This window comes from Mobula birostris, chromosome 5 (genome assembly GCF_030028105.1).
Source record: "Mobula birostris isolate sMobBir1 chromosome 5, sMobBir1.hap1, whole genome shotgun sequence".
Classification (NCBI taxonomy): Eukaryota; Metazoa; Chordata; class Chondrichthyes; order Myliobatiformes; family Myliobatidae; genus Mobula; species Mobula birostris.
In genome coordinates, this window is record NC_092374.1 from 178,728,964 (window position 1) to 178,755,443 (window position 26,480).

The 26,480-nt window shown below is 44.1% G+C and overlaps 1 protein-coding gene across 1 annotated transcript; it reads right to left on the reverse strand.

Moving 5' to 3' along the window:
* Positions 1-4,489: 4,489 nt before the first annotated feature.
* LOC140197381 (major histocompatibility complex class I-related gene protein-like) lies at positions 4,490-25,688 on the reverse strand. Its single transcript, XM_072257340.1, has 6 exons — positions 25,414-25,688; positions 17,983-18,228; positions 15,608-15,868; positions 9,059-9,334; positions 7,004-7,116; positions 4,490-6,913 (listed from the first exon to the last, which is right to left on the reverse strand). The coding sequence occupies exons 1-5, from the start codon at positions 25,505-25,507 to the stop codon at positions 7,040-7,042; spliced, it is 954 nt and encodes a 317-aa protein (XP_072113441.1). The 5' UTR covers positions 25,508-25,688; the 3' UTR covers positions 4,490-6,913; positions 7,004-7,039.
* Positions 25,689-26,480: the final 792 nt, after the last annotated feature.

The window sequence follows — 26,480 nt, forward strand, 5'->3', positions numbered from 1 at the left end:
AGTTTAAAAGTATATTGCTTAAAGGGAAGTTACACGCTGCAGATCGCTGTGAGGTTAATTCAAAAGAGGTATATTTAGAAGTATTGTACATAGCCCACAAAATGTCACCGTGATTCACCGGCACCATATTGCAACCTCACCAATCCCCAGTTTTAGAGTCACCCCATAATGTCTGTGTGGCATATCATGGCGAAGGCCGTTTCCTGGTCCAACCTGACATGGCAGACATCCAGCCCTGTGTTCTGCACGTACTCGACGATATCCCTGAGTAGCTCGAGTCTGTCAGAGATCATCCTGCCTGGTGCAGAATACTGAAGAGAAGTGCTGCGGGAGGTCTGCACTGTCAGAGCAGCGGTATTTCGTAACTTCAGCAGTGATCGGAGACAATACTGAGAGAGCACTGCAGAGTGAAACGAACGGCACTGATGGGCTTGTTGAGGTCTCTGTCGGTCAGCGTTGACCGTGGATGTGGCATCCTAGCTCTCTAGCTACGCAAGCCTGTGCAGTACAATGTGGAGAACGAGCTGTTGCCCATGTAGCAAGCTCCCTCTCTCCAGGCATCTGCAGAACCGAAAGGAACAACAGAGATCGATGTATTTTGACACCAGCTGCGTCGCGGGATTTGCCAGTCAACGATAAACTCAACGTAGGGACTGCAGCTCCAGATTTTTCCCTCAGGGTTTACTCCCAAAGCCTTCCCCATGAATGGGTATAGCTGCAAGGCAGCAGAGGTTTCAGATCCGAGTTTTCCTTCTCCTAGATAAATTGCCAACCACGGCTGACGAGCCGCATCTTCCTGACGGTACTGGTTTTGCCAGTAACGCAGCTTTGGTCCTTCTCCTGGCAGCAGAAACAGTTCCACTGGGCTTGGTAGCCACACATGAAGATCAGGAACTGGACTTGGTTGTCAGGCTATTTAAGTCGCATCCCATTGGGAGAATTAAATAGATAGGGGCAGCTTATCCCCATTACCACCCCGGCGATACCAACGTGAAGGAACTAAGTGATGGATTTCTGCACTGTTAGAAGGGCAATAAAGTAACACTCCAATAATCACCTAACTGGCTTTTCAGAGATCACAAAGGTTCAGTATTCGGCTCACCAGGTAATATTTGCCGGGTTCCCTCTCACTCACTGAAGCCCTGCTTCCTCCGTTCCATTTTGAAACCCGTTTCCTGCAAACCCGTTTCCTGCGCACCTTTTCCACTTGTCTGGTTCATGACAAAATGTATTCTCAGATTATGTAATATTTCTCAAAAACGAGATAGGAGGCTGGTGAGGTACCAATACAAATAATCCGGGTCCTGAGAACTAAGCATCACCCGGGTTCCTTTGTGTGTGGGAGAGGATTGTGGGAACAGGAGAGGCGGGAGAACGATGTAGACACGGGAACAGCGGCCGCCCGACGGTTACATCCATGCCTCGGTGTCCCTGGAGAAGGTGTATACATGTATACACGACCATTGCTTTTTCAGGGACCGGTGGGCACATCAGGGGCTCAAGTGTGTTTTGGACAGTCATGACCGTATTATAATATGAAACTGTAAAAAGTGTGTATGTCCTGTAAAATGTATAATATTGATTGTAATCATACGAATAAACCTTGATTTAAAAATAAAGTGCGCCCACCAGCTGGCCTTGTTGACTCAGTGAGCGATGGAGCGAGTCTGCTCAGCTCTACACAGAGCCCAATTAGTGCGACTTTGGGTGGGGAGAGTGCAGGCACGGTAGATGCCCCGTACCCTCCCCTCAGAAGGTGCCTGCAGCTCCGTATAAGCTCCTATCCACCTTGGTCTGGCAAATGCACGATTCCATGAGTGTTTATAAGTGTCCATAAATCGGGCGTTTGTAACTGGGGAGTGCCTGTTCCGCGAACATAAGAAAGAACACCCAAGAATTCCAGCCTCAGCACAAGCAAAGTGCTGAAGGAAATCCACAGGCCAGGACCCAGGTGAATCTCGACCGCATTCCCTCCATAGTAAATCCTGCGAAGCTCCGATATCCCAGTGCGCGCAAAACTTTAGAGGAACCAGACTATCAGAATTTCACGAGTACTGAATGTAACCCAATGTAATATCCCAATGCGTATTCAACTCTTTAAAGACCTTACGGAATGTTATGATAAATTTTCCCGTGACCCCGGAAGAGTGCACGGGATTAAGAGCCTGGTCAATTTCCAGGGAGCCTGGCATCCGGGACACTAACAAGTTTCTGGGGAGGCCGAGAACGGGAACTCCGGTACTGTTCCGGGGACCCTGTCAATTTCAGTAGAAAATAACGGACAGAGTTTGAAGGAACTCAGAAAATAGACATTGAAGGGAAAACAGAAGTAGAGACCCAAGTGAGTCACCTCGAACTATGGGAATTGAGGCAACGGTGAGGTTCGGGGAGCAAGGGAAGTGTTATCTGTGACCCAGATGCTGAAACATCAGATTAATCAAAATCTTACCTTGTATATCTCCTCCCTGGAGTATGAACACACAATTTTTGGACAAACATAAATGAACTTATTAACGAAATTTCAATTTGACTGAAAGTTTCCTATAATTTTTAAAACAATTTTAAAGCAATTTTAGAACTTCTCTCACTTGAGAGCTGAGCTTCACGGTTGAGTTTGTGAGCCAAATCTAGTGATCTGGCTTTAGCCAGTGTGGTCAGAGCCTGACCATGCTTGCAGGCTCTTCAAGAATGTGCTCAATTTCCCACTTCTGTTCAAAGTAATGTTATTATCAAAGTATGTATATGTTACCATATACAACCCTGAGATAGGTTGGACATACACGGTGAATCCAAGAAACACGATAGAATCATCAAAGGTCTGCACTCAACAGGAGGGAAAAACAAAAAAACTGCAAAAAACTAACTAAATAAATAAATACGCAAGCAACAAATACAGTACTGAGAACATAAGATGGAGGGACCTTGAAAGTGAGTTCATAGGTTGTGTGAACAGTTCAGTCATGGAGTGAGGGAAGATATCCCTTCCGGTTTAAAAGCCGAATAGTTGAGGGGTAGTGACTGTTTCTGAAGCTGGTGGTGAAAACCCTGAGGCTCCTGTACATTCTTGCTGATGGCAGCAGAGAGCAGAGAGCAAGGCCTGGGTGGTGGGCATCCTTGATGATGGATGCTGCTTTCCTGCAGCAGCTCACCATGTAGTTGTGCTCACTGGTACAGAGGGCTTTAACCGTGATGGACTAGGCTGCATCCACTATTTGTTTGTAGGATTTTCCATTCAAGGGCATTAGTGTTTCCATAATAGGCTGTAATGCAGCCAGTCAATGTACCCTCCACCATCCAACTGCAAATGTTTATCAATGTTTTAGATTTTATGCCAAATCTTCACAAAATTAAGGAAGTAATGGCACTTACTGCAAGACCCAGGACAGATCATCTGAAATAATAGCACCGAGGAATTTAAAGTCTCTCCACATCTTATCCCCCGATGAGGACTGGCTCATAGAGCTCTGGTTTCTTCCTCCTGAAGTCAATAATCAGCCCCTTGATCTTGCTGACATTGAGTAAGAAATTGTTGTTGTGGTGCCACTCTGCTAGATTTTCAATCTGCCTCCTACATGCTAATTCATCACTGCCTTTGATTCAGCCAACAAACTTACATATGGCATTGGAGCTGTGCATAGCCGCACAGCCAAAAGTAAAAAGCAAGTACAGCAGGGTGCCCTGCACATAGCCTTGTGGTGTATCTGTGCTGATGGACATGTTGCTGGCAATCTGAACTGACTGGTGTTTACATGCCAGGAAATTGAGGATCCAATTGCACACGGAGATATTCAGGCCAAGTTCTTGAAGCTTATTGATTACTTTGGAGGGAGTGATACAATTAAATGCCTATAAAGAGTATTGTGATGTATGCACCTTTGCTGTCCTGATGTTCCAGGGTTGAGTGAAGAGCCAATGAAATGGCATCTGCTGTGGACCTGTTGTGAAGGTGTGCAAATTGGAATGGATCCAAGATGTTTCTCAGACATGAGTTGATATGTTTCATCAGTAACCTCTCAAAATACATCATCTCAGTGGATGTAGGTGCTACAGGATGATGGTCACTGGGGCAGGTTACCACATTCTTCTTTGGCACCGGTGTGACTGAAGCCTGCTTGAAGCAGATGGGTACCTCAGACTGCTGAAGTGAGAGGTTAAAGCTTTAAGTGAACACTCCAGCGACATGATCATCAGAGGTCTTCAGTACTCGGCCAGGTGCCCCATCGGGGCTGGATGCTCTCTTGTGGGTCAACTTTCTGATGAATGCTCTCACAGCAGGTCTGTGACCCTCTTCACGTGCACTTCTCAGGAATGGAATTCATTCATGATCCGTGTGGTATCTTTGTCGTGAAGCTGTGCAACATAGAAGGAACAATAGTATGGAACGTAGCATCTTCTGTGCTGAGTCTTCAATGTACAGACAGAGGGCAACAGCCAGAGTGTGTCGTGGTTTCTCGTTTCTCACAAATGACAAGGAGACGCAGAAAACTCATCAAGGTGTTTTAAACTTTAATTTGCAAATCAAAGCTGAGACAGTCAGAAAGCTAGTAATAGTGAACAGGTCAAAGTCATGGCTACATGGTGAATACTTTCTATTGAGCTAGCAGTGGTTACATAGTAAATATAGAAAATACAATGTGTGCATTTGAGTAAATACTGATATACTATTGAGTAAATACTGTAATACATAGAAAATACAATGCATGCGTTTACATTTTCCAATAAGTGCTGCACTGCTGGGCTCAGTCCTAAGAATGCCGCACGCAGAGGCCAGTGTTGAGGGAGTGTTGCATTGTCAGCTGGCAATATTACCCTGTCAGGGGGGCAGGACTGAGGAAACATTGTAACATTTGAAAGAGTAATACTAAGCAAGTGCTCCACTGTAACAGGACATTCCAAGGAAGTGCTGTAACAGCAGAGGTGTACACTGAGACAGTTAAAGGGAGATACTGAGAGACTGTGCTACCGGAAAGATTAATTTTAAGGAAGCACTGAAAGAGAGATATTGAGGTAGAACTGTTCTGTTGAGAGACAGTGAAAAGGAAGCACTGTGCAACTGGAGAGGTTGTGCCAGTCTCCACTGTTGTAACTAAGGTTCTGATTCACTTTAAGAAGTGGATTATCTGAAGAAGGACCATTGCTGAGGGGCTGCTATAGTGTCGAAGGTGCAATGCTTGGGAGCATTGTGCCCCTGGAGAGCGCATGTTTAGAGACTCAGTCTTGTGAAAACGTTACGGTATCGCATGTCTACATCTTTGGAGGGTCTGTGCTGATCATGGATTATAAATTCATTATTGTGTTCATTTTTGGCCACTTCATTACAGGAAGGATGTAGAAGCTTTAGATAGGGTGCAGTGGAGATTTACCAGGATGCTGCCTGGATTAGTGAGTATGTCTTATGAAGATATGTTCAGTGAGCTAGGGCTTTTCTCTTTGAAGCAAAGAAGGATGAGAGGTGACTTGACAGAGATATAAAGATGGTAAGAGGCATAAGAAAAATAGATTGAGTGGATAGCCAGAGTTTTCCCATGGTGGAAATGGCTAATATGAGGGGGAATAATTTGAAGATGATTAGAAGAAACTATAGAGGGATGTCAGAAGAAAGTTTTTTTTTTACAGTGTGATTGGTGCATTTAATATTTGACATTTCTAGTCTGTGAAAGAAACTGACTATCCCATCTCTATATGTCTCTCAGGATTATATAAATCTCTATCAGGTCTGCCCTCAACGTCTAATGGTCCAGAGAAAACAATATGAGTTTGCCCAACCATACAACAGGGAAAGTAACAATATTTATTCCATTGTATAATCCTCAAATTTTGTACTCTCTCATTCACCAAATTGCCACAGCATCCCAGAGTTTCTGCTCATATTATAAACTAAATGTTGGACTCTGCCAATCACCAATGAAGAAAAGAATTACTCTTGGCTGTCCAGTGTTCAAAACAGGCATTCATACTTCAGAGCAACAATTTGACATATGGCATTTGTGGTGGAATTAGGACTGGAGAGAGCAATCAACTCAAGTGGGACCTTACAAATGAGAGTCAAGCATCAGTGCACTGCAAGACTGAAAATTGAAATCTTTCTCAGATGTAAGAAAAAAATCTAAAACATAGCTAAACGGGAGTTGGTCAAAGCAGCAGAAGATTCAGCCAGCAAGTTCCCACAGTGGATGCAACACTAAACCTATCTTCATAAAGATCAGAAGTGGAGAGAATGAGCAATTTCAAGTTCCTGGGTGTCAACATCTCTGAGGATGCAGCTATAAAGAAGCCAAGACAGCAGTATATTTCATTGGGAGGTTGAGGTGATTTTGTTGGTCAACTAAAACACTTGAGAACTTCTACAAATGTACGATGGAGAACATTCTGACTGGCTGCATCACCATCTGTTATGAGGGACTACTGGACAAGATTGAAATAAATTGCAGAAACTTGTAAAATTAGTCAGATCTATCAGGGGTACCAGCCTCCATAGTATCCAAAATATCTTCAAGGAGCGATGCCTTAGGAAGGCTACATCCACCACCACCCAGGACATGCCCTCTTCACACTGGAGCCATCAGGAAGGAGGCACAGAAGCCTTGGCACAGCTTCTTCCCCTCTGCCAGCTGATTTATCAATGGACATTGAACCCATGAACACCACTTCCTACTTCTTTTATTTCTGTTATCTTGCACTACTTAGTTTAACTTACAGCCATAAATATACTTTACGTAACTCAGTTTTTTATTTATTGTCAATTTCATTGTACTGCTGCCGTAAAGTTAACAAATCTCACGAACTATGCCAGTGATATTAAATCTGATTCTGATTCTAAGCTTGCTGAGGTGTGCGGTCACTCATCAAAAAAACCTGTTTGAAGCTGCACCCTGTGTTCAGAACTGTGCTTGAGTTAGAGCCAAATGCTGATCTGCAAAGGAGAAAAGAGAGGAGATTGAATGTACAGTCTAATACTGTGACAGCAAGCAGGTTTAACAAAGGCATCTGTACGTTTACCCACCTCCAGTGACGCTTTGGTTCTCTCCTTGCTGCACCTCTACATCACTCCAAAGATTATCGCAAACACAGTCATCAGCCCCAACATAGGACCTGCACCATGGGGCTCACCAACTCCTGTTCACCAAGTAAAGATGGGTAAATTTATAAATTATTTTATTATTGTCACCAGTTACCAGGTACAGTGGAAATACATGTTTTGCATTCTGTCCATACAAATCACTACATCAGGATATTAAGGTTGTACAAGGGAAAATAATAACAGAATGCAGAGTAATGTATTAATTTTACAGAGGATGTGTGGTGCTGGCTGGCAATAGGATGCAAGACCATTAAAAGTTAGATTGTGAGGTCAGATGCCTATCTTACTATGTTTGGGTCCACTCAATTTTCTCACAGGAGAAAGACAGAAGTGTTCATTGATCATAGCAGTACATGCCTTCAGGCTTTTGTATCTGTGCCTGATGGGAGCTGGGAGAAGCGGGGGTGGGGGAGGGGTGGGTGCCGGGGAGGGTAGTCCTGGGTGGGTAGTATCTTATATATTGGAGGATAGGAGAATGGAAGGTGTTTTGAGGAAGGAAGGATGTCATTAGGATGGAAAGGATGCAGAGGAGATTCACAAGGATGGTGCCAGGAATGGAATGCTTGAGAAATAAGGAGAGACAAGATAGGCTGGGATTATTTTCCCTGGAGTGTAGGCGGCTGAATTATAGAGAGAGGTATATAAAATTTTGAGGGGCATAGAGAGAGTGCACAGTAATTTTTCTGGGCTCCTGATGGTATAGGTTTAAGTTAAGAGAGAAAAGATGTAACAGGAACCTGATGGTCAATTTATGTGTGCCAGAAGAAGTGGTTGAGGCAGACAAGTTAGCATCTTTTAAAAGGTACATCCACCAGTACATGGGTCTAAAGGGTTTATGGAGATACGGGCCAGGATAAATGGGACTTCTTTGAACGGGAATCTTGATTGACAAAGGCGTGTTGGGCTGAAGGGCCTATTTCTCTGCTGCAGAATTCTACGAGTCTATGACAATCAAACACCCAACAGCCAGGCAGTGACCACTTGACAGTCAGGTCTTCCCCACAGTCCCAATTGCTTCTTAGCTGTTCTTTCTATTGAGTTCTTACTATATTTCTTTGACCAACTGCTCAACTGCTTCTGTAACATCTGGTGAGCAGAAGGAACAGATTTAATTCGAGTGATAATAGAGCACAGTAAATAATAACTTCCAAAATGGAAATAGGATATGTTCTTGGAATTAAGAAATTTTCAGAGGTGTGTGAGAAGGAGTGGGGCTACTTGAGCAAGTCATTCAAAGTAGAGGACAAGGTGGTGAAGATAGCCTACAGGATGCTGGATTTCATTGATCAGGGCATAGAATTCAAGAGAAGGGAACTTATGGTGCAGCTTTATGGTGGAGATTCTTGATTAGGTCTTTCAAAGAGGTAAATAGGGTGGTGAAGGAAGTGTATGAGATACCAATTATCAGTGCATAGAATACAAGGGCATGGGAATTATGGTACAGCTTTATAAAACATCGGTGAGGCTACATTCTGAGTATTGTTTACAGTTCTGGTCACCAGAGCAGAGGAGAGATGTGATTGCATTGGACAGAGTGCGGAGGAGATTCGCCGGAATGTGTCTCAGATGAAATGGGAAGAGAGAATAGATACGCTGGTTTTGTTTTCCTTAGATGGGAGGACACTGAGAGTGGACCTGATGGAGTTATACAGAATTATTAGGGGTGTAGATAGGAAACACATAGAAAATGCTGGAAGAATTTTTTAAAATATATGTTATTTCTGTTATTGCACTATTTTAAAATCTGTTCAATATACATATATATAATTACTGTAGTTGATTTACTTACTTGTTTTATATTTTTTCTACATTATCATGCATTGCTTTGTTTTGCTGCTGCTAAGTTAACAATTTTCACAACAGATGCCAGCAACAATAAACCTGATTCTGATTCTGAAGAATGCTACAGGTTTTACTTGCTGCAGTTTATGCTTCCACTTCATGTGTTTGCTTGAACGGTAGTAAACAATGACCTACCTCCCTTCACCATCATGACCTCTGGCAGGCTGCTGTGCTCGACATGACAAGCATAGATGTTCATATCATTATCCTGCAGCTCAATGACTAGTTCCATCCAGTATGTATCATTGTAGTTTGGTAGCACAGTCACCTTGTAGCCCTCAGAGACAACCTGTCCATTCTTCAGCCAAGTAGCGTTGATAGCTCGGGGATAGAAGGGCGTGATGATGCACGACAGACTCTCGCCTTCAGTAGCTGTTGGCCTCCTTGTCAACACATGAGCCTTTGGAGTAACTGGGGAAGAATCAAAAATTATGTCACCACCTCAACACAGGCTGATGATACCTTACCGTTACAGACTGAAGTTACAGTGTTCAATGTTGGGATTACTCTCACATCCTTCACTGCCTCAGAATGTGATCTGCCTCACTATTACACTCACCATCTAATCTGAAATCAGCCTCCCCAACCCAAGCTCATGCAGACTACAGACAGAGATTACGTTCATTCATCGGACAGGTCCAGATCAAGGTCACAGGCACTGTTCCCAGTCCAACTGTCATGCAATATCCCAAATTCAGATCATCCTCAAACTGCAAGATGGAGAATGCCCTCAGCACAGCAGTGGTGATCAGAAGGTCCCTCACTGCCCCAGACCGGGAGATCAGTCAATGTCTCCATTTGGGAGCACCCTCACTCAAAGATTCAAAGTAGATTAATTACCAAAGTGTTTATACAGAATACAACTCTGAGGTTTATCCTCCGATGCAGCAAAGGAACAAAGAGGCACCAAGGAACCCGTTCAAAGAAAACATCAAACACCCAACATGCAGAGAGAGAACAGATTGCACAAACAGCAAAAAGTGAGCTAGCAACACAGAGGATATCAAACATCCAAGCAGGGGTATTTTTGTTCTTAATTGTCCATTCCTTATCTGTTAGGGCATCATAGTGTAGTGAGAATGACTCCAGGGGCAGTGTCTCATACTGTGTGTGAGATGTGAGTATTCTGGGAGACGTGCAGTCTCTCGGATAAACACATCTGCACCAGGTGCGTCAAGCTGCTGCTCCTCAGAGAATGTGTTAAGGAACTGGAGCTGCAGCTCACTGACCTTAGCTTGATATGGGAGAAAGAGGAAGTGATAGATAGGAGCTACAGGGAGGTAGTCACCCTTGGTTGCAGGAAATTGGTAAATGGGTGACTGTCCGGAGAAGGAGGGGAGATGCTCAGCCAGTGCAGAGTACACCTGTGGTCATACCCCTCAATATAAATGTACCACTTTAGGTACTATTGAGGGGGACAACCTACTGGGGGTAACCACAGTGAACTGGTCTCTGGCACTGAATCTGGTGCTATGGCTCAGAAGAGCAGAGAGGTGAAGAAGATTGCAGTGTTGATGGGAAATTCCATAGGCAGAAGAACAGAGACAAAATTCTGTGGGCACGATGGAGACACCCAGGTGGTATGTTGCCTCCCAGTTGCCTGGATCACGGATGTCTCGGATCAGGTCCATTGCATTTTCAGGAGGGAGGGTGAGCAGCCAGAAATCTTGGTGCATCTCGGCAACAATGAGATGGGTCGATATGTTGAGGAGGTCCTGAAGAGAGATTTGAGGGAGCTGTGTAGAAAGCTGTAAAACAGGACCTCCAGTGTAGTAATCACTGGATTTCTGTCTGTGCCAAGTGCCATTGAGGGTAAGAATAGTATGAGTTGGCAGGTGTATGTGTGGCCAAGGAATTAGTGGAGAGGTCAGGGGTTCTCTTCTGGAATAAGGTCGATGAACTTGTAGCACAGTTACAGACTGGCATGTATGATTTTGTGTGGTAATAGCATTCAAGGATACACATTGTATCAAAAGGGTAGGCAGATGCGGAGGCATTGTTCTGTTGGTAAAAAATGAGATCAAATCATTAGAAAGGTGATGTAGGGTCAGAAGATATTGAATCATTCTGGGTAGAGCTAAGGAACTTCAAGGGTAAAAAGACCCTGATGAGGGTTATATACAGACCCCTAAACTCTAGTAAGGATGTGGTCTACAAATTACAATGGGAGATAGAAAATGCATGCCAAATGGGCAATGTTACAATAGTCATGGGGAATTTCAATATGCAGGTAGATTGGGAAAATCAGTTTTGTGCTGGATCCCAAGCAGTGGAATTTCTAGAATGCTTGTGGGATGGCTTTTTAAAGCAGCTCATGGTTGAGTCCACTGGGGTATCAGCTATTCTGGATTGAGTGTTGTGCAATGAACCAGAATTGTTTAGAGAGCTTAAGGTAAAGGTACTCATAGGGGTAAGTGATCATAATATTATAGAATTCACCGTGCAATTTGAGAAGGAGAGCTAAAGTCAGATGTATCAGGATTACAGTGGAGTAAAGAGAATTAGAGAGGCATGAGAGAGGAGCTGGCCAAAACTGATTTGAAAATAACACTGAAAGGGATGGTGGCAGAGCATAAATGGATGGAGTTTCTGGAAGCAATTCAGAAGGCGCAGGGTATGTACAAACAATAGAGGAAGATGTATTCTAAAGGCGAGATGACACAAGGTAGGTGGCCAACGAGAAGTCAAAGCGAACATAAAAGCCAAAGAGATGGCATATAATAGAGCAAAAATTAGTGGGAAGTTAGAGAATTGGGAAACTTTTAAAACCCAGCAGAAGGCAACTGAAAAAATCATTAAGAAGGATAAGATGGAATATAAGAGTAAGCTAGCCAATAATAAAGAGGATGCAAAAAGCTTGTACGGATAGATAACGTGTAAAAGAGAGGTGAGATTGGATTTTGGACTGCTGTAAAATGATGCTGGAGAGGTAGTAATAGGGGACAACAAAATAGTGGATGAAATGAGGAAGACACTAGCAGTATGCTGGAAGCTTGAGAGTGTCAGGGGAGCAGGTGTGTGTTAAGTTGCCAATACTAGACAGATATTTCTTGGGAAAAGGAAAGGTATTTAGGTCACCTGGACAGATGGTGTACCTGCTAGGATTCTGCAAGAGGTGGCTGAAAAGATTGTGGAGGCACTGGTAATGATCTTTCAAGAATCTTTAGATTCTGGAATGGTTCTGGAATATTGGAAAATTGCAAATAACTCTCCACTCTTCAAGCAGGGAGAGACACAGAAGAAAGGAAATTATAGGCCAGTTCGTCTGTCTTCAGTTGTTTGGAGTTGATTGTTCAACATGGGATTTTGGGGTACTTGGAGGCACATGATAAAATAGGACGTAGTCGGCATGTTGGAATTCTTTGAAAAAATAACAAGCCGGATAGACAAAGGAGAATCAGTGGATGTTGTGTACTTGGATTTTCAGAAGGCCTTTGACAAGTTGTGACATAGGTAGAACAAGGAAAGCGGTTCTACTGAGGGAATTTGAGCAACTAGGGACTAAGTTAAAAAGCAGAACAGAAAAGGTGGTAATCTCTGGATTACTACTGAGCCACGAGCAAACTGGCATGGGGTTTAGAAGATTAGAGTGTTATATGCGGGGCTGAAGGATCGGTGTGGGTGGAGTAGGTTTGATTTCATAGGAAATTGGCACCAGTATTGGGAAGGAGGGAGCTGTACCAATGGGACAGGCTCCAGCTGAACTGTGATGGGACCTGACTGCTCGTGAATCGCATAACCAGGGCTGTGCATAGGGCTTTAAACTAAATTGTATGGGATGGGTTTAGTAGGGGAAATGGGTTCAACAGATTAGAAATGTATAGATAAAGCAAAAGAGAAAACTATGGATGAAGATAATGAAAAATCAAAAGATTAAAAAGAGAAAAGTAAGGGTGGAGTAAAGAAAAGACAAATGCAAAAGAGAAAAAGATTACAAGATTTTCAAAGCACAATGAGTGAAATGGCACTTTATCTGAATGCCCGTAGTATTTAAAATAAGATCATTGAACTTTCGGCACTAATCACTACAAAGGGGTATGATTTCATGGGCATTACAGAATTGTGGTTGCAGGGTGGAGAGGATTGGGAAGTGAATATCCAAGGATATCAGGTAATATGGAAGGATAGACAGGAATGTAAGGGAGGTGGAAGTTGTCTATGGACCACTGAATTATAACATTATGGTGGCACAGGCAATAAACAGACAAATATCTGTGGCGTGTAAGAATGGAACAGCGGTTATCATGGGGGACTTTAACTTGGGTATAGATTGGGTGAATCAAGTTGATGAAGGCAGTCTTAAGGTGGATTTGATAGAATGCATCCATGATGGCTTTCTTGAACAGCATGTCACTAAACCTACAAATCTTAGATCTGGTCCTGTGCAATGATCAGGTAAAATAAGTGATCTTGTAGTTAGGGATCCTCCTGGAGAGAGTGATCACAGTGTGATTGAGTTTCTCGTACAAATGGAGGGCGCAATAGTTCGATAGAAAACTAGTGTATTACTGTATGCCTAAACAGTGGAGACGACAATGGGATGAGGGAGGATTTGGCTTGTGTAGACTGGGAACACAGACTATATGGTGGGACGGTTGAGGAACAGTGGAAGACTTTAAAAGAGATTTTTCACGGTGTTCAACAGAAGTATATTCCAGTTAAAAGTGGGGAGCAAGTAAATAAGCAAGGGTGGGAAATGAAAGAAAGCATCAAACTAAAAGCTCGTTTGTACAAACTTGTCAAGAGTAGTGGGAAAATGCTAGATTGAGAAAACTTTAAAAAGCAACATAGAACCACTAAGCGAGCAGTGAAGGAAGGGAAGATAGACTATGAAAATAAACTAGCACAAAATATAAAAGCAGATCATAAAAGTTGTTATAATTATATAAAGCAGAAAAGGGTGGCTTAAGTGAACATTGGTCCCTTGGAAGACGAGAAGGGGAATTAATATTGGGGAGTGAGGAAATGGCAGAGGCTTTAGATCTATGTTGTGTCGGTCTTCACAGTGGAGGTGGCGGGCACGTCTAACATGCCAAAGACAGATGTTATGGACGCAATGGGAGGCAAGAACCTGATACAATAGCTATCACTAAAGAGGTAGTGCTGAGCAATCGTGTGGGCCGGAAGATAGATAAGTCCCAGGGTACTGAAAGAAATGGCAGAAGTTATAGTAGAGGTTTTGGTGATAATTTACCAAAATAGAACAATAGAGTTGGGGCTAATGTATTAGCATGGATAGAGGATTGGTTGACTAATAGAAAGAAGAGAGTTGGGATACTTGGGTGTTTCTCTGGTTGGCAGTCAGTGGTGAGTGGTGTGCCATTGGAGTCTGTGCTAGGGCTGCAACTGTTCATGATATACATTAACGATCTGGGAGGGTTTCTGAGTGTAGTGTATCTAAGTTTTCATAAGGTATGGAAGCATCCGGAACCTTGTCAATAACATCTAAGCAGGAACTCCTGACTCCTGAAAACTGCTGAATTGCATGTATTTTAAGGTGTAAAAGACCATGCTTGTGCTCACTTTAGCAGAGTCTTTTAGTGGGCTCTCCATGGTCATGTAAGTAAGTAATTAAACTGAATACTGGGGTCTTTGTCCTTGTTTAATCAGCAATAGTAAATTTCTGTGACACTCAGAGTAGAGGGGCATCCTTTTAAAAAGGAGATCAGGAAATATTTCTTGAGCCAGAGAGCAGTACATATGTGGAATTCGTTGTTACAGGCAACTTGGCAGCTGTGGAGGCCACATCTTTAGTATATTTAAAGCAAAGATTGATAGATTCTTTATAGTCACGACATGAAGCGATATGGGGAGAAGGCAGGACGTTGGAGCTGTGAGGGATAATGGACCAGCATGATGAAATGGCGGAGCAGACTCGATGGGCCAAATGGCCCCATTCTGCTTCTATATCTTATGGTTTTATCAAGTCTAGATGTACTCAGTTTAGTTCAGTGCCTTGCCACTAGCCAAAAGCAGGCCGCAGATTCAGTCTTCGCTGAAGCACCCAGTGCGCACTGATGCACCCTGATCAAACCACTTAGAAACAGGAAACAAAGGGAAACCAGAATCCAGAAATACATGAACCCTAAAGTCCCCCAAAAAGAGTCACAACCATGAGCCTCACCAATCAACCCCTGCAATGTGGAACCCAAGCCTCCTGCACTTTCCTCCAACAGCAGCTAGTAAAAGGGGGAGGAATACCAGCCAAACGCGGCAGATGGCGCCAAACACCAGCCTGGCCTCCGCACTTGGCCTCGTCCACTTCAACCTTGCTCAACGCCTCAGTCAGAGAGAAGCAATGGAGCCAATCATGGGCTCATAGTCCACCTCCAGGCCTGTAGGCCGTACACTCCAATCAACTCACTGTTTCAAATTAGGAGATCCCTCATTACTGCAGATTGGAACCCCCTAACCATTTTGTTTTGGGAGCTCCCTCTCTTTCCCATATGAGGAGATCCCTCTGCATCTCTGATTGGAAGCTTCCTTACTGTCCAGACCTGGAGATCCCTCTCTGTCCCAGATTGGGAACACCATCAATTTGTTAGATCATCAAATCCTTCAGTATCCTGAATCATAACAGCCCACACCATCTCGGTCTCAGAGCCCCATAATCGTCTCAGACTGAGGTATCCTTTATGTTGCTGAATTGGGAGTTCCCTCTCCATCACAGGATGTTCCACTTGCCTTGCCTTTCCAATGCTTCTTTTCCAAGCTGAACAGCCCTTTGCAAATACCAAGTGCAGTTATTCTTCAATGCAGTCACGCCAGTGAAACTGAGTTGGCTCAATTGATCATTGAACATTGCTAGGAAACCAGTGCCAGTGCATTTCAATGTGTTCAAATCACAGCTGAACTCTCCAATATCCGGGACGTTGATTTTCAGAATCGCGTTGACCGTATCTCCAGATTGTGTGCAGCCCCAGAGTGCCTGTATGTAGCTGAAGCCTGTAAATTACCAACAGATTAATTAACATTAATGGCTGAAGCTTCCAATACTAGCTAATGGTCTGCTAAATACGTAAATGCTATGTGACTAAGAGGTGCACAAAGTAGTGGGTCACGGTCAGCGACTGTGTACAGTTAAGGCCGAGAGCATGGGGTGAAGTGTCCTATATAGAACATTTGTCAGTGTGTGGCACAGATCACAGGGTCTGGTGGAATCAGTAATCAATGTGAGCAACTGTCTACACGGCAAGGTGGGAGGGGAAAGTTTAAAGAGATTCAATTTGTCATTAACGAATGGCAATGTTTCCCAATGTGCAGTGAAAAGCATTCGGATTGGTTACATCACAGCCGGTAAGTAAACTCCAAAGCTCTGAAAGACAAAAGGCTGCAGGGGTGCTGGGCTCAACCAGGCCCATCACAGGTACAGCTCTCCCCATCGTTGAGGACATCTGCGAAAGGCAATTTCCCAAAAAGACAACATCCATCATCAGGAGCCACACCCTCCCTATCATCCAGGACATACTCTCTTCTTGATGCTACCACTAGGAAGGAGGGACAGAGGCCAAAGGACCAACACCTCAGGCTCCAACAAGAGCTCCATGCCCAATACCACCAGGTTCTTTAACCAACCAGAAAAGCCTTAACGAGACCCTAGATTATATTCTTCGCTCTTAATCTTGCACAAATATTGTTACATTTATTTTGTTGTATACCTTTTTCCAATTTCCAATTAACCAATTTCCCCCGGGATCAATAAAGTATGATTACTACTACTAGAACTACGACTACTACTACTACTACTGCTACGACTACTACTACTTTGTACATGTGCGGGTTGTACATATTTATTTAAAATTGACTCCATGCTAACATGTCCTGTAATATACCATGCTGCTGCTGTAAGATAGTAATTTTATGGCATTTGTACCCTGTGTATGTCAGCCTATGTTCAGAAATGAACTTGAGCTTGAACTTATGCGGAGTGCACAGTACAGAGATCACGTTGAAACACTGTGCAGTGCACAGTACTCTACATACAAAGCAGGGGGCACATTGAAGGACTCTGTCGACATGTGGGTCGGAGCAGGGGCTCACAGTGAGAGACTGCGCTGTACAGTCTGCGCTGAACCACGTCCACTGCAGAGAGTTACGGCGGAGAATTGTGAAAGCAACGTGTTTGTATTCAGTGTCAATAAGCACAGAGTGTGCAACACAGCAGTTCTGGTCACTCTGTGACGGTGAGGCTTTGGAGTAGGTGCAGAAGATGCTTACCAGATGCTGCCTGGATTAGACAGCATGTGCAATAACAAGTGATTTGACCAATTTGGGCTGCTTTCTCTGTTTCAAAGTTGACAGCTGGTATAATTTTACCCTCAGTTGAAATGTCTAATACAAGAGGGCATGGAAAAGGGGATATGTTCAATGGAGATGTGCAGGGTAAGTCTATTACAGAATGGCGGGTTCCTAAATTGTGCTTCCAGGGGTTGTGGTAGTAGCAGATACAAAGAAGGTGTTCAAGAAGCTTAGGCGAGCAGGACATGGACATTGTGTAGGCAGAAAGGATGAGATTAGTTTGGCATTTGATTATTAATACAATTAGTTCAGCAGAACATTTTGGGCCAAAGGGCCTGTTCCTGTGTTGTAGCGTTCTATGTTCTAATGCACAGAGTCCCCGCACCAAATTAGATCTGGAAAGCGTCATTGTGGCAGGTGACTAGATAAGAACATGGACATCTTAGTTCCAACCATCCTAGACTGAAGCATCCCCAAGTCTGGAGTTGGGGAGTAGGCTTAGGATTAGGTTTTGAGCCAGGCAAAGCCTGTATGGACAGTGGGTTTGATTTTCACTGTTTCTCTGAAGAGCTCATTGGGGAATGAGGACTGGATAATCAGTTTATTTTGAAGGGTCAGAACTTACCCAGATGATTAGGATGGAATTCTTGTAATTGGAGTTAAGGAAGGTAGAGAGCAGAATGGAGATTTGAGAGATTTGAAAGAGTGAAGGACTTTAAACTTGATACAACATAATCAGATTTAATAGAACATCAAAATATTGGCAATACGCAAGTCACTGTGATACTCAAAGGGTAGTGGAGATCAAAGACACTCAATACCGAATAAGGATAATTGCTTCAGATATGTCGAGAGGAGCTCATGAAGCCGATCGGTTATTTCTTTCTGTTCTTTCCAGTAGTCGGTCGATAAGCCATCTGCGATCCACTGGTACTTGACTTCTACTTCATGCAGTGTGCTGTCATAGTAGTCTATCTGCAAGTCATCGAGCATCCCAATCCTGAAGAAAGCTGGCATTTCAGGAATACTGATGGATTGGAGGTAGTAATACATCAAGCTGTGTGAGCCTGAGTAAAAGGACAGAGAGAGAGGAGTGTCAGAAAACAACAAAGGATGCTCACAATTTATAAGGCACAACTCGGGAGTTTGATGACATACTCGCCACTTGAATGGATTAATACACATCCAAACAGACATCCTACTGGATCAGGCAGCACTCCCACCCCTCTTTATTAGCTCCCCAAACACGAGCAACCAACACTATGAAAACTTGCTTCACTGCTCTGGCTATTTACAAAATCCTAAGCAGATACTCACTGAAGCCAATCCAACAGAACGACCCAAACCCCAGCACGAAGGAGGTCAAGGGCAGCAGGGAAACAGGAGCACCAACTCCCACTATAGGGTTGCTTCTAAGTCAGAGGCAAACATACTGGAACATAAGTCCACCATGATAGAGAGGAAACCAAGGTTCAAGGAGAAGCAGAAGACATTTCCGGGGCACCAGTGTAGAAATTCTCATCATCGCAGCAAAGGTGACAGAGAAAGAGGACGGAAAAGGGGTAGTGGAGTCCCACAAGAGGCAGAGTGGGAGGACGAAAAGTAAAGATAGCTGTTGGAGTCTGTAGGTTGAAAGGACATTTGTGAATGTAGTGAGGGTAGGAAAGACTTAGATATGCCTTGTGTAAGGAGGAGAAAAGGCTAAGAATTGGGAGCAAGGAAAATAATAATTTCCAGTTCTGTCTGAATGTGGGGAGCAGCACCAATGCAGTGATCAATGTCAAAGGAAAGGAGCTGAGTGATGTAGCCCAAGTGGGACTGAAAGTTAGCAGTCATTTCAAGAGGACTAGAATATAAAAGCAAATGTGTAATGTTCAGATTTCATGAAGCACTGGTGAGGCCTCATATGGAGTATTGTGAGCAATTCTGGGCCCCTTAGGAAGGATGTGCTGAAACTGGAGAGGGTTCAAAGAAGGTTCATGAAAATGATTCCAGGATTGAAAGCTTTGTCACATAAAGAGCATTTGTTGGTTCTGCGTCTGTATTCACTAGAATTCAGAAAAATGAGGTGGGACCTATTTGAAACCGGTCAAATTGTGAAAGCCCTTTATAGAGTGAATGTGGAGAGGATGTTTTCTATGGTGGGAGAGTTGAAGACCAGAGGACACAGTTTCAGAATAGAGGGGTGTCCATTTAGAACAGAGATGAGGAGGAATTTTTTTTAGCCTGAGAATGGTGAATCTGTGGGATCCTTTGCCACAGGCAACTTAGCAGCAGTGGAGGCTAAGCCGTTATGTATATTTACAGCAGAGATTGAGAGATTCTTGACTGGTCAGGACATGGAGGGATACAGGGAGAAGGCAACAGATTGGAGCTGAGAGTAAAATTGGATGAAATGGCAGAGCCAACTTGATAGGCCAAATGGCCTAATTCTGCTCCTATATCTTATGGTCTTATGGTAACAAGACTGTTCCAGGTATCCAAGTGCAGAAGAGATTTTCCAGAATGCTTCCTGGATTAGAGGACATAAGAATTGAACTGAATTGAATTGAATTGACTTTATTACTTACATCCTTCATATACAAGAGGAGTGAAAATCTTTACATTATGTCTCCGTTCAAGTGTGCAATGTAGAATTGTAGTAATTTATAATAAATATTATGTACAACAGGATAGTCAATATAACATAGAAATACAGTTGCATCAGCATGAACTAAGCAGTCTGATGGAAGAAGCTGTCCTGGAGCCTGTTGGTCCTGGCTCTTATGCTACAGTACCATTTCCCAGATGATAGCTGCCTGAACAGTTTGTGGTTGGGTTGACTCGGGTCTCCAATGATCCTTCAGACCCTTTTTACATACCTGTCCTTGTAAATATCCTCAATAGCGGGAAGATCACATCTGCAGATGTGCAGGGCTGTCCTCATCACTCTCTGCCGAGTCCTGCGATTAAGGGAAGTACAGTTCCCGTACCAGGAAATGATACAGCCAGTCATGATGCTCTCATTCGTGCCCCTGTAGAAAGTTCTTAGAATTTGGAGAGGGGCCATACCAAACTTGTTCAACCGTCTGAGGTGAAGGAGATGCTGTTGTGCCTTTTTCACCACACAGCTGGTATGTTCAGACCATTTGAGATCCTCGGTGATGTGTATGCGGAGGAGGAGTTGTTCTCTGGAGTGACAGAAACTGAGGAAAGATCTGATAGACGTTTATAAGATTACGGGGGCATCCCAGGGTCAAGATATCTAACAGTAGAGGGCATATATTTCAAGTGAAAGGGAATAAATTCAGAGAATATTTGTAGGCCAATGTTTATTTAACAGAGTGGTAAGTGTCTGGAATCAGCTGTGAGGGCTGGTGGTGGAGGCAAATACAATAGAGGTATTTAAGAAACACTTAGAAAGGCTCATGAATTGCAGAGAATGGAAGGATATGGACATTGGCAGAAGGGTTAAGATTAGTTAGGCATTTAGTTACCGGTTTAATTAATTTGGCACAACAACTTGGGCTGAAGGGCATATCCCAGTTTTGCACTGCCCGGTGTTGTCATCTCAGAGAAAGATATCATAGGATTCCCCTGGTTGCTCTGATTTCCTCACACACCCCAGAGATGGGTGGATTGGTGGGCTAATTGGCTGCTGTAAATCACCCCTGAGGTGTGTGTGAGTGGTGGCATCTGGGAAGGTGTTGATGCGAATGAGGGAAGAATAAGATTAGATGAGTGTAAATGGGTGGTTGATGGACCCAGGAGGACTGTACTGACTCTGCAGGAGAATCACTTTCTTTAAAATCTTGACATTACTGACTAGCTGCATCAAAACCTGGGACAGAATCTACAATAGACAGGAATACAAGAGCTCAGAGAATGGTGGTCACAGCCTGATCCACCATGGGCACATCCTACTCCAACACTAGCAGTATCTACAGGAGGCACTGCTTCAAGAAGGCAGCATCTACCATCAAGGATTCCCACCATTCGCATCATGCAGTCTTCTTGCTGCTACTGTCGGGCAGGAGGGACGGAAGACTGACATCCCACAACATCAGGTTCAGCAACAGCTACTTTCCTACAGACATCAGTTCTTGAACCAACCTGCACAATCCTAACCCTGCAACAGCAATGAAACACTACAGACTGCCTCTTGCACCTTTCAGACCATAAGACATAGGAGCAGAATTAGGCTAATCAGCCCGTCGAGACTGTTACGCATTCCATCATGGCTGAATCCAGGTCCCACTCAACCCCATACACCTGCAATTCTCATCATATCATGATCAACTTCCGCCTTAAATATATGCACTGACTTGGCAGTCCGTGGCAGAGCATTCCACAGATTTAACGCTCTCTGGCTAAAATAAATTGCTGCTTACTTCTGTTCCAAAGGGCCACCCCTCAATTTTGAGGCTGTGCTCTCTAGTTCTGGATACTCCACCACTGGAAACATCCTCTCCACATCCACCCCAACAAGTCCTTTCAACATTCAGTAGGTTTTAATGAGATCACTCCACATTTTGCTGAGCTCCAGTGAGTACAGGTCCAAAGCTGCCAAACACTTCTCATACATTAACCTCTTCATTCCCAGAATCATCCTCCTGAACCTCCTCTGTGCTATCTCCAATGATAACACATCCTTTCTGAGATATGCGGCTCAAAACTGTTCACAATGCTTTAAGTGTGGCTTGATTAGTGTCTTATTATTATCTCCTGGCTTTTCTTGAAAGATCATGTCCAATGCATCTGTTATCTCTTCAGCAACCTCTCTCAAGATTCTGGGACATAGTCCATCTGGCTCAGGTGACTTATCCACCTTAAGACCTTTGAAGTTGGCTAGCATTTTTTCCTTTGTAACAGCAAAACACCCACTCCTGCTCTCTGGCACTCACGGACCTCTGGCACACTGCTAGTGTCTTCCACAGTGAAGGCAGATGCAAAGTACCCATTAAGTTCCTTTGCCAATTCTTTGTCCCGCATTACTACCTCACCAGCATCATATTCCAGTGGTCTAATATCAACTCTCACTTCCCCTTTACTCTTTCTATAACTGAAAAAACTTTTGGTGTCCTGCTTCATATTATTGGCTAGTCAGTCCTCATATTTCATCCTTTCCCTTCTCATAGCCTTTTTAGCTACTTTTTGTTGAATTTTAAAAGCTTCCTAATCATCCAACTTCCCTCTCACATTTGTTACCTTATATGTCCTTTCCTTGACTTGTATGCAGTCCTTAGCTTTCTTTGTCAGCCACGGTTGCCTAGCCCTGCCATTTGAGAACTTCTTCCTCTGTGGCACATATCTATCCTGCACCTTGTGAACTATCCCCAGAAACTTCAGCCACATCTGCTGTCATCCCCACTAGTATTCTCCTTCAATCCACCTGGGCAAGCTCCTCTCTCATGCCTCTGTAATTCCCTTTATTCCATTGCGATACTGACGCATGTGCGTTATGCTTCTCCCTCTCAAATTGCTGCATGAATTCCATCATATTTTGATTGTCTCCTACGGAATCCTTTATGTTAAGTGCCCTGATACGATCTGGGTTATTACAGTTTATCTGGAGATGTGAACTTCCCACTATTCAGGACATTTACAAAGACAGGTGTGTAAAAAGGGCCCGAAGGATCATTAGGGACCTGAGTCACCCCAACCACAAAATGTTCCAGCTGCTACCATCTGGGAAACGGTACCACAACATGAAAGCCAGGACCAAGAGGGACAGCTTCTTGCACTCGGCCATCAGACTGCTTAATTCATGCTGGCACAACTGAATTTCTATATTGTACATAGTATTTGTTATAAATTACTATAAATTATACATTGCACCTTTAGATGGAGACGAACGTAAAGATTACGAAGGATGTAAGTAATAAAGTCAATTCAGTTCAATTCAATACACAACACTCAATCTAAGATAGCCTTCCCCTGAGTGGGCTCAAGCACAAGCATTCTCTGACCCTATGTCACCTCTTTCTAAAGATGTAATTCCATCTCTTACCAACAGAGCCACACCACTGCCTATGCCTTTTTGCCTGTTCTTTCCTTACAAAGTATATCCCTTGATGTTGAGGTCCCAAATTTGGCCTTTTTTCAGCCACAGTTCCGTGATCCCCACAATGTCACGCAGAAAAATCTCTAATTGCACCTCGAGTTCATCCACCTTATTCCAAATACAGCACCTTCAGTCCTGCATTCTTCACCCTTTTGAATTTTGCCTCTGTGGTACAACTTAACTCTTTGCTCTGTCTGCAATTGTACCCAATCATTGGCTTGTCCTTCCTTACATACATGTTACACCCATCATCTTCTTGTAAACCTGCTGGCTCATCCTCAGCTCTATCATCCTGGTTCCCATCCCCCTGCTATATTCATTTAAACCACTCCCAACAGCTCCAGTAAATTTGTCCACAAGAATATTGGTCCCCCTTGGATTCAAATGCAACCCATCCCTTTTTGTAAAGGTTTCACCTGCCCCAGAAGAAGGCCCTATTATCCAGAAATCTGAATCCCTCTCCCCTGCTCCAATTCTTCAGCCACACATTTATCTACCACCTCATTCTATTCCTATCCTCACTGTCATGTAGAACAGGCAGCAATCCTGAGATTACTACTCTTGAGGTCCTGCTCCTCAGCTTCCTTCCTAACTCCCTATATTCTTTTTTACAGGACCTCGTCCCTTTTCCTTCCTATATCATTGATACCAATATGTAATGCGGCTTCTCTCCACTCACCCTCCCTTTTCAGGATATTGTGCACACGTCCAGAAACATCTCAGACCCTGGCACCTGGGAGCCAAACTACCATCTCTGTTTTCCCTTTTTGCATCCACAGAATCACCCATCTGTCCCCCTGCCTACAGAATCTCCTATTACTGCTGCCACCCTCTTCAGTTCCGTACCCCTCTGAGCCACAGGGCCAGACTCAGTGCCAGAGGCACGGCCACCGTTGCTTTCCCGTATACTATTGCAACCGGGCATCTCTGATTCTGATTTTTTTTTTGCTCTGATGTCTCAATCTGCAGTAATTTTTGTTCATTGACTTGCATAAACCTTGTGTAACTGTCATTGCGTGTGCCCTGAATATGCCTGCTTGTAATGCTGCTGCAAGCAAGGTTTTCATTTTATCCATGTCTAACCATTCTTATGCATATGACAATAAATTTGACTGAACGTGACCTCTCTGAACGTTCTAAATTCCCTGTTACCTAAGGTATCTGAAACTGAGCAATATTGTTCTTCGTGATTTATTGCTTCCATTTTTCTGCTTCCTTTTTCATGGTATTTTCTGTAAGCAGCCGGTGCAGACACAGAACACTCTCCCATAGTCTGCCATGTGTAAACATACTGACCAACCACCCCAACACCAGAGCTTTGACGAACTCGCCACTCATGTCCACTGGCAACGGCCTCCACTTCCCGCTGCATCATTTGGCATGAGCGGTGTTAACCTGGCGATTTTACAAAACCTCCCCGAAGTCCTTGTACATAGCATGCATCAATGTTCTGCCAGTCTATTACCACAGCAATCACCAAAACTTAGAGCCAACTCTTGATGCACTTTGTAAATAGAAAGAAAAAGTTCTGACAATAGTCATCAGGCCAGGCAGTATCTGGAGAAAAGAGGAACTGTTTATGTCTCAAGTTAAAGACGGAAAGCTCCGCAGTTCCGATAGCATGCAAGGACAGAGAAACAGGGCTAATGTTTAATGACCAAGGTGGAAATCTTGCAACAGTTCGGGTAGCATCTGTTGGGAGACAAAGAATGAATGTTTCAGATTCGGGAGCCTGAGTCAGAACGTGGAATGAGAGAAATCAAGTTAGTTTTTGTTAGCAGAGAAGTCATTCACACATAAGGCACAGAAAGAGGCCACTCGGACCACTATGTGTGTACAAACCCTAGAGGAATGGGTGGAACAGGGGTGTTTCTCTGGTATTGTGAAACAGACTGAACTAACGTGGCAGTTAAGGAATAGTTAAACTCAGATTAATTGCTTTAATGTGATGCCTCTGTTAAGATTGTGGGACTTTCCTCTTTGGGAACTGGCGATAGACCCCAAACTACCCACCGCTGAAACATATTCAAGGATCATTTTGTCCCGAGTTTATCGACTTCAGAAATTTCACAAGAGTGAAATCAGAACACAGGAGTGCGATGAGTTCGTCCTCCCGCCAAATGGAGCAACTGCCAGGAACTCCAAAAGATTTAAAGGTGAATTTCCCGACACAACCCCCGACCATCGCCGTCACATACCCTCGCCTCACCTGCCTGTTGTCCCGCGACAGAGCAGAGAGATAACGCGGTGACAAGGAGCGATACCGCTCCGGTCCAGCTCTCCATTGCGACAACTCCTCGCATCGACTGAATCCTGATCGTTAGTCAGTGAAGTGCTGAGGGTGGAGTGAGATTCACAGACGCGGCTTGGGGCAAACAGGTGCAGCCAGGAGTTGAAAATCCTTCTACAGAAATGGACTGTGTGGGCAGCGGAGTGTCGGCTGATCGCGGGAGGGAGCGGAGCCAAACCACTTCCTGTTGTGTTGTAACAGATCCGGCGAGAGGAGATTTCAGGAACCTCCGAACAGCCCGAGGGAAACTGCTCCGCACAAAACTTCTCCAATCACTGGGTAAAACAAAACTTACAGAAGAGCTGGACGGGTCAGGCGGCAGATGTGAAGGAAAATGCAGTGTCAACGCAAAACGTCCACTGTCCAGATCCCTCCGCAGCTGCGGCCTGACCCGCTGATTCATAGTCATACTTCATGAAACAGGGCTGGTCAGGGAATGATCACAGAATAGTGTTCTTCGCTACTGGACAGGGAGTGGCCAGGTTCACTGAGAGAGCACCTCAATTATTATAGTAGATCCCCCCACCCCAGGGTCTCAGAAGATTGTCAACAGTCTCTTACACCATCACCGACCTTATTAACTCTGGGGATCTCCCATCCACTGCCACCAACCTCATAGTTCCTGCCCCCGTACAACCCGTTTCTACCAACTGCCCAAGATCCACAACCCTGCCTGTCCAGGTAGACCTATTGTTTCTGCTAGTTCCTGCTCCACTGAACGTATATCTGCAGTCCTCTACTCAGTTTTATCCCCCCACCCCCACCCCCACCCCCACCCCGTTCAGTCTCTACCCACCTACATCCTTGACACTTCACACCCTCTTGATCTTTTCAATAATTTCAAGTTCACTGGACCTGATCATCTTATTTTCACTATGGATGTCCAACCCCATACACCTCCACATCCCACTAGAATGGCCTCAAAGTTCTCCATTTCTTTCTGGACACCAGACCCAACCAGTTCCCCTCCATCACCACTCTCCTCC